Source organism: Palaemon carinicauda, chromosome 1, assembly GCF_036898095.1.
Source record: "Palaemon carinicauda isolate YSFRI2023 chromosome 1, ASM3689809v2, whole genome shotgun sequence".
Classification (NCBI taxonomy): Eukaryota; Metazoa; Arthropoda; class Malacostraca; order Decapoda; family Palaemonidae; genus Palaemon; species Palaemon carinicauda.
The window spans coordinates 201,275,950-201,285,039 of NC_090725.1; the positions used below are offsets into that span (position 1 = coordinate 201,275,950).

The 9,090-nt window shown below is 42.2% G+C and overlaps 1 protein-coding gene across 1 annotated transcript; it reads right to left on the reverse strand.

Annotated features, from left to right (window-relative positions):
* Positions 1-4,587: 4,587 nt before the first annotated feature.
* On the reverse strand, positions 4,588-8,415 carry LOC137637778 (uncharacterized). Its single transcript, XM_068369899.1, has 6 exons — positions 7,240-8,415; positions 6,925-7,149; positions 5,930-6,681; positions 5,699-5,820; positions 5,367-5,562; positions 4,588-5,152 (listed from the first exon to the last, which is right to left on the reverse strand). The coding sequence occupies exons 1-6, from the start codon at positions 8,413-8,415 to the stop codon at positions 4,588-4,590; spliced, it is 3,036 nt and encodes a 1,011-aa protein (XP_068226000.1).
* Positions 8,416-9,090: the final 675 nt, after the last annotated feature.

Sequence of the window (9,090 nt, forward strand, 5' to 3'; positions counted from 1 at the left end):
GGACTTCGGCGAAGGTGGAGGCTTCCCGCTTGATTTCTTGCTTCTCCTGTAGGCTGAAACGGCACACAACTGGCTGGGTGGGCCACGTATGGCAGAAGTTGCAGTTTTAGCTGCCTCATACGATCGACAGGTTGTGACGAAATCTTGAAGAGGAGAGCTGGCGTCCAAGGCAATCAACTTCTGAACCAACTCTGCATCTCAAATACCCATCAAGATAATCATTTTCAGTTGGGTCTCTTCACATGCAGCGGCATTACCTGGGCACAAATCAACTTCTTCTGCGATGCGTCGAAGTCTCACATAGAAATCAGCAAAAGATTCTCCTTCCATTTGCTTACAGCTAAGCAACTCTCTTCGGCGAAGGACTTCATTCCTTAGTTCCTTTATATGCAACTGTAGAACATTCAGGACTTCGTCTACAGACTTATCTGTAGAGGGAGAAATCTGCAGTGTGTGTTCTAAAACACGCTGTGTTTCAAGGGTTAAACACATCCTCATCTGGATCATTTGTTTTTCACGTGGAAGCTTAGAAAGATCCACCATAACAGCATAGTCATCCCACCGGCGTCTCCATTCCCTGAACATTTGGAATGTTGCATCTGCCTTCAGTGGGGGTGGCGTTTGGGCTGTTGCCTTCTGTGGAGGTGGAAGAGCGGGTTGATTGGAGCTAGAATTCACCTCTGTGCCAGGTGTATGGTTGCCTGGATGAGAATGGATGATCGGGGCCAGAGTTTGAATGAGAGCTGTAAATCTTGCATTTTCTTCTTCTCTTCTAAGATCATCCTCTCTTAGGCGAATTGCTTCTTGTTCCCTTCTTCTTTCTTCTTCACGTTGTCTTTCTTGTCTTCTTGCTTCGTCTTCCCTTCTTCTTCTTTCATCCTCATACAAGCGAGATTCCTCTAAAAAACGAATTAAAGCGAGGAAATCAGTCCCGGTAGCTTGAGAGGCAGACGGGGGGTAGTAGTGGGGACTCAAGAGTGGTGGGGTGGGAGAGGCAGCGCTCTCCAACACTCCCCCAACACTGTGGGCGTGGGCGGCATCGGCGCTGTGGGCACCCACATCGCTGAATGGTCCCTCTTCTGTGGGCTCTTCTAACTGTTCAGCAAGTATATCATTCGAGGCCATTATTACTTTCGATGTGCAGTGGGTAAAAATACAGTTCCAAAAAGTTATAAAAAACAACACGAACTGTTTTAAAACACTAATAATAAGAAAAGTTTAATGCAAGCAAGTGTGTGCGCATGTGCATGAATACGTCCGCCAGCGACTCCGAGTTGAGGGGAGCAGCAAGCAACTCTGCCTCAGGCAGTCACCCCGTGACTATGAATGAGATCGGATGTGGTCACACATGCTCCGACAGAGTCCCAACAGACTATTTTCTTGCTTCTTGAAATAGCACAGCAAAAACACTGGGACGTAAAAAAGAGAGCACTATAAAAGCACAATGCACTGCACAACACTTCACTGTTAACTTGCATCACTACACTGCACATGAAATATGAGTAAATCGAATTACAACGAATTCACATTTGAACTGAGAGTCCATTAATGGCGTCTGCTGGTTCCCGTTGTCCACGTCTTAAAGAAAGGTCTCCTAATACGACACTGTAAGTTCACTGCGCCATGTACGTGTTGATAACTTCCTTAACCTTAATTGGTGGGGCAAGGATACAACTTAAAAAGTAGGTTCTCAATGTCTATTAGAGTAAATACATAAGATACGTGGGACACGAGGATAACTTATCAGCTAAGGGGACGAAGACGAACAGACTGCATCATGGCAACACAACAGATAAGTGTTGCCAATGCTGACTCAATGTTGCCATATCATATCAATGACATTACAGGAATTAATCTAATGATATGCAACATCTGAAATAATGGTTGAAAGTACAAAATACAGTTCATAATACGTACAATAATGGTAATCATGATAATGCAGTAAATAATACATACAATAATAATAATCATGACAATACTGGTACATGTGAAATGTGTCTTTTCATGTACCTACACAAGTCATCTCAAAGACTTAAATGAACATACTTGAAAATGTACAAGAAAATACTTAATCCTACAGGAACAAACTTAATTCCAGGCAATAATAAATACCCATAACTTAATCACTAAACATCAAGATTATGTGCTCTACTAGAGCGGGCCCCAAAGACAATACCTTAAGTCTAACCAGAAACAATCATAAACATGAATAAACCTTAATCCTACCTACCTAATTAAATAATCACTACACACAAGACATATACAAAATTAACGATATTTCCCCTGAAAGAGAATCACGACAAGATACTTCTATTCATTAATATATATATATATGTCAAACCTTACGCCTCGCCTATAACGGCAGAGACCAACACAACTCGTCTCTGAGCAAGTATAAAAGCACAGGTCAGCCACAATCAACTTAAGACGTCTACGAGGGCAATGTCCCTCTCCAATGAAATGAATTCTCTCAAACGGAGAAACTCGAGGTTGCACGTAAAAGGGGAAAACCTCTTACCTATGAGATGGCTCCCTACTTGGCTCCTCACGGGCTATTCAACCCCCGACGTATAATGCAGCACAAAGATCCTTGATCATGGCGAGGTACGGCAAGGTACGACGGATGCAAATCCTACAGAGCTGGGGTCCTACGTCAGCCCCACCTCTACGTGCGCTCCTTGCACGAGAGGGGATACAAAAAGCAAGGACGAGTCGCACGTGACTTACGTGCTTGCCAGCAAACGTGTACGTGCCGACGTCAAGAAAAGCAGTCGCGAGTGACACTTTCCTCACTCGCTAAATCCTCAAAGCAGTCAAACTTGAATTAAGATAATATGGATCGCTGCAGCGTACGTCTTGTAGGGGAGAAAATATTGCCCGAACTAGCGTCCTGAACACTCGGCAATCCCACCACAACTCCGTCGCTGACACCCTTAGTCCGATCCAACCAAAAGTAAACAAAATAAAAGTTCATAACAGTTGTTCAATAGTTAACAACAACTAAAGGTGGGGGGGGGGGTCACTGAACAAAATGGTGAGTTCTAACACTGATAATATACTGAAATGAAAATAAATAATGTAACAGCATATAAAAACACACACACAGACGTAACACCTCCCTCCTTCAAAAAAAAAAAAAACTATTCAAATGGAATAAAATTTTTATGCAAATAACAAATAATGACTGACAAATTTTAAGAAAATTACCTTACTCAAAACAAAAACAAAGGGTATCTTACAACTAAACCAATAATACATTAAAACTAATAAATAATCACTATGACAAATAGTATTACGCATTTCCAGGAATAAGATACAGCCCACCTCCTGGCAATGTACCAGTACGAGGATCAAGCTACACTTTGAACATAAACCTCCAATAAACATTGACCAAAAACTTTCACATAAGAGGCAGACTTCAACCATCAATAAATCTAAACCTAGATTGTCCAAAATCAGAGGAGCGGTCAACTTTTGGCCCTCCCCTCAAAGTCTTCTGACTTCCTACAATAAACATTCGGGGCAACAAAAAAAAAGAAATACTGATTAATTAATGACAAACTTATTACTACATAAAACACAAGGAGCGTGATCGGGACCAAGGTAACAGAGCAGAGTTATACCGACCTACATCCGAGATAGTGTGTCTGGGATGCAATTGTCCACTCCCCTAACATGCTTAATAACCAAAGGAAATTCTTGCAACTCAAGAGCCCACCTTAGAATCCTTTGATTAGCGCCCTTCATACGCTCGATGAATACTAACGTGTTGTGGTCCGTCCAAATTTCTACTGGGAAGGAAAAATTGGTGACGTAGGGCTTGAAATGTACCAAGGTGTGGACCAGGGCTAGAGCTTCTTTCTCGATGATAGAGTACTTTCTTTCCGCCGCCAGCAGCTTACGACTGTAGTAAGAAACGGGGCGTACTATACCATCTTTACCTCGTTGGAAGAGAACTCCGCCCATCCCCATGTCACTAGCATCCACAGCTATTATAAATGGCTCCTGAAAATTAGGGGAGGTTAATATGGGATTGGAAACCAACAAAGTTTTAATTTTGAGAAAAGCCTTCTCCCAATCCACTGACCACATAAATTTTTGACCCTTTTTTAACAAGTCTGTCAGAGGCTGAGCAAGGTCAGAGAAGTTTCGCACAAACCGCCTATAATACCCCAGCATTCCTAAAACCCGACGCACTTCTCTGACGTTACACGGTCTCTTCAAACCTACTATGGCATCCAGGTTAGCTCGTTTAGGAGTGACCTGCCCAAGACCTACCTCATGTCCTAAATAGCTAACCTTGGCCTTCCCAAAGTCACATTTCTTCAAATTTACTACTAAACCAGCCTCAACTAAGACCTCAAATACCCGCTTCAAATGACGCACATGGGTCTCCCAATCATCGCTGTGGACCACCAAGTCATCAATATAAATTTCAACACTATCTAAACCACAAATAATTCTATTCATCAGCCTTTGGAAGGTACAAGCGGCGTTCTTCAATCCAAAAGGCATGACTTTACACTCATACAACCCAAATGGAGTGGCAAAAGCTTAAATTTCTCTGGCTCGATCAGATAAAGGAACCTACCAGTACCCCTTCAACAAATCTAATTTAGTAATGAACTTGGAGGGTCCTATCTGATCGAGACAGTCGTCAATTCTGGGAAGAGGAAAAGAATCACTTTTAGTATGTACATTGACCTTTCTATAGTCGACACACATTCTAAACTCGCCATCGGGTTTCTTTACTAACACCACAGGAGAACTCCAAGGACTAATGGAGGGCTGGATGAGGTCATGCTCCAACATGTATTTTATTTCCTTCTCGACGAAGGCTCGTTTCTCTGGGTTCAGTCGATACGGACTCTGCTTTACTGGCAAAGCATCGCCAATATCTAAATCATGTTGGAGAAGACCAGCCCGCCCCGGAGAATCCTGCCATAAATTAGGGAAAGACATTATCAAACTTAATATATTTTCTCTTTGAGGTGCCTCCAGATGCTTCAACCCTGATTCTAATAACTCTAAACTTCGAAAGTTAGTATTAAGAGCATCTGCAGACACCTGACATAATTCATCCTCTTCAAAATAATCAACAGAGTCCAAAATAGTAGCTACCGACTCCAAAGGTACCCTCTTGGGTTCTATACTACCACAGGAATAAGATTTTAGACGGTTAATATGAAATACACGGCATTTCCTCCGAGTACCAGGTACTTCAATTTCATAGTTGACCTCGGATAACTTCCTCAATACCCTCCAAGGCCTCTAATTTGGGCTCGAGAAAGTCACCGAGACCTTTACCTAAAACCAAGACTAAATCACCTGGTTCGAAAGAACATACCTTACATTTCCTATCATACTTGGCCTTCATTTTACCCTGGGCAGAGGCTAAATTCTCCTTGGCAAATTGCCAAGCCACAGATAACTTACTTCTTAGGTTATCTAATACTTCATTTACGCTCTGATCAATCACTTCCCTGGACTCCAAGAAGTCATGAAAAATCTCTAATGGACCACGAATCTTGTGTCCAAAGACCAAATCAAACGGAGCGACACCTGTGGAGGAATTAGGAAGATTACATATGGCAATGAGAGCATAGGGAAGCCCCTTATCCCACTCCTCTCCTTGCTCAAAACTATTTTTTTAACATAGACTTAAGGGTCTGGTGAAATTTTTCCACCACCCCCTGACTTTCCGGGTGGTATGGTACACTGGTAAGGTGCTGAATGGCCAATTCACCACACTTACTCCTAAAGATCTTACTTGTGAAATTCGAGCCACAGTCAGACTGAATCCTACAAGGAAGACCAAACCTGGAAAAATAAATCTATTAACTTGTCAAATATTGCCCTAGATGTTATCTTCCTCATAAGGATTGCTTCCGGGTATCTCGAAGCCCTATCCATAATTGTCAACACATACACAAAACCTATTTTAGTACGGGGAAATGGACCAACTACATCAACTACTAATTCAGAAAATGGTTCACCTAACGAAGGAATTGGATGTAAGGGAGCCCTAGGAACCCCTTGATTAGGTTTCCCCATCACCTGACAGGTTTCACAAATGGCAACATATTTCTTTACCGAAGACTTCATCCCCGGCCACCAAAATCTCTTGGCCAACTTCTGAAAAGTTTTACCTATGCCAATGTGGCCAGCAAAAGAATCTTCGTGAGCCAAACTCAAAACAGTCTTCCGATACTTGGTGGGAACAACCATCTGTTCGTTACCAGAGGCTGAGAGCGCCGGCCTAGTCAACGGACGGCCCAGACGATACAACAGCCCCTCGTACACCACGAATCTAGGCTTGGATAAGTCCTCCGTTCCTCCAAGCTCAAAATTAAATTCATCCTTCTGAGCTTGAATAAAGGATTTTCGGTCACAATCGGGTTTCAACATCTTAAAAAACTCTAAACTATTTCTACATGCTACTGACCCGGGCCCATCTATGTCTACTTCTAAACTACTAAAATTAATATCAGTGTCTATTTCAACTTCAGCGGCTTTTTTAGCCGCAGCACGAGTAGTTACCGTCACTGGCCAAGCAGTAATAGATACAATGGGAAACACCTCATGTCCTCGAGTGTCAGTTCCCACATCATTTCCCAAAATGCCGTCTATCCCTGGGACTGGCAAACTGTCTACAACAGCCAGCTCAATACAGCCACTATACTAAGGGAAAGACACCTCTACCCGAATTAAAGGCGCCAATACTAAAGTGTCTGGGAATCCACCCAGGACTACATATTCACCTGAAAGAGAGCACATGTTCATTAATGACTTAGGTAAAACTAAGGACCTAGCTGACCCGGTATCCCTTAGAAGCTTAAGATCTAATGAGCCAGAAGACGTCTTCAGCTTACCTTCGTATACGTATTTATTAAAAGGTCACAAAGAAGGTTTAGTTTTATCTACTGGGGAAGATATGCCATGATCTGAGGGATCACTGATGTTTTCCTGGTTAGTACGAGACCCCACGTCATCTACTTTAGCTACCGCTAATACAGGAGACCGACTAGCGGGATTGGTGGGGTTCTGGCTTAAATAATTCTTCCGGGCAAAACATTGAGCCTGGTGATGTCCCGGCTTCTTACACCAGAAACAGTTCCTGCGAAAAGTGCCTGTTTTTCCAGGAGTTACCTGCTTATTAGGGAGAAAAGATAAGGTTTGATTAAAAGTCTTATTAACCGGGTTATTATTCTTAGACTAATTTCTACCCGGGCTGGTTACTTTAGGAGGCCTGAAATGAGGAGAGGATGAATTAGTAAAACTAAAACTACTTGACCCAGCCTTATGGGTTAGAACAAACTCATCTGCAATTTGGGCTGCATTGCCGAGATTAACAGCCTTCACCTCCTCTAGGTGTAATTTCAGCTCCCTTCCACAAACCTTCTTGAATTCCTCAAGACACATGAGGTCTCTCAAGGAGGAAAAAGTCCCAACCTGACGACTTTTCACCCAGTCGTCAAATTGTTCCTCCTTGAGACGAGCATATTCCACGAAGGTCATGGAAGGGGGCTTATTTACCGTCCTGAACTTCAACCGATAAGCCTCAGGTACCAAATCGTACGCCTTAAGTACCAGAGACTTTACCTTATTATAGTCCCGGGCAACGCCTTCCTCCAAGGCATTATTCACTCTTAAGGCTTTCCCTACCAGTCTGCACTGGATGATAACTGTCCAGAATTCTCGAGGCCAAACCAGACAAGTTGCAACCCTTTCAAAGGCCTTAAAGAATTCGGGAACGTTACTCTCCTCGAAAATAGGGACCAACTTCAGCGCAGCCCCGATATTAAATTTGTCCTGGCTCAACACATGATGAGAACTAACTTGATGAGACCCTGCTTGGCACGTAGCCAACTCACATTTCAACCTAATAACCTCAAGCTCGTGTTTCCTGACCCTTTCACTCTCCTCGTGCTCCAGTTTCAAAAGCTCTATCCTCTTACAAATTAACTGATACTCCTCTGCTCCTGGACTTTGGTTAAAAGGAGTAGCTTTAATGGTGTTTACTCGCCTACCTCCTGAAATAAAAGGATTAGTAGAGGTGTATGGTTTTAAGGGAAAATTAGCTGGACCCTCATAAAGGAGATTCACCGGGGACAGATCCTCAAACAAAGATAAACCAGGATTAACACTTACATCCTCCTCTCTCTCCTCCTCGGACATGCCATCAGACACCGAGTCAGACTTGCCATCGAAAGTTGCTCCTTCCTCATCACTAGCAGGCAAGGGCAACTTGGACACTACCAATTCCAGTATCTGAGCACGAGTAGCTGAGGCCTTAAAAGTTAGACCTAACCACCAAGCACATTGCAACAAATAATTCTTGTTCAATACATGGACATACTGAGCACAATCTACGAATCCTAAAAAGGCGCTTGGGTCAAAAACAACACCCTCCATTATGAAAACTAATTTACAAAAACACACTTATATTAAACAATAACTGAAAGCCTCAGTGATGCTCCACCACCACAATCTCTGTATGCACCCGCAAACTATCCTGTCACGGTCGCCACAATGTCACGACCCGATTTGGGTGGGCCGTGACCCAGATTCTTTGTTGGATATTAAATGAGATAGTTGGCGGTGAATATGCAAATACAGAGAATGGGGAGGCAACAGTCAAACTCCAAGAAAATGAACAAGGTTTAATAACAAATTAATACCTTAAAAAATAAAATATCCTTGTACCAAGTCATCTTAAAGACTTAAATGAACATACATGAAAATGTACAAGGAAATACTTAATCCTACAGGAACAAACTTAATTCCAGGCAATAATAAATACCCATAACTTAATCACTAAACATCAAGATTATGTGCTCAACTAGAGCGGGCCCCAAAGACAATACCTTAAGTCTAACCAGAAACAATCATAAACATGAATAAACCTTAATCCTACTTACCTAATTAAATAATCACTACACACAAGACATATACAAAATTAGCGATATTTCCCCTGAAAGAGAATCACGACAAGATACTTCTATTCATTAATTTATATATATATATATATATATATATATATATATATATATATATATATATATATATATATATCAAACCTTACGCCTC

Bases quoted from the DNA above. Each gene is read 5' to 3' on its own strand.
- LOC137637778 (XM_068369899.1), bottom strand. From the start codon at position 8,415: ATGGAGGGTGTTGTTTTTGACCCAAGCGCCTTTTTAGGATTCGTAGAT. The intron at 6,682-6,924 runs GTAGATAAAACT...TCTTTCCCTTAG, and splicing joins ATCATGGCATATCTTCCCCA to TATAGTGGCTGTATTGAGCT. The intron at 5,821-5,929 runs GTATGTGTTGAC...TTATTTTTCCAG, and splicing joins CGTACTAAAATAGGTTTTGT to GTTTGGTCTTCCTTGTAGGA.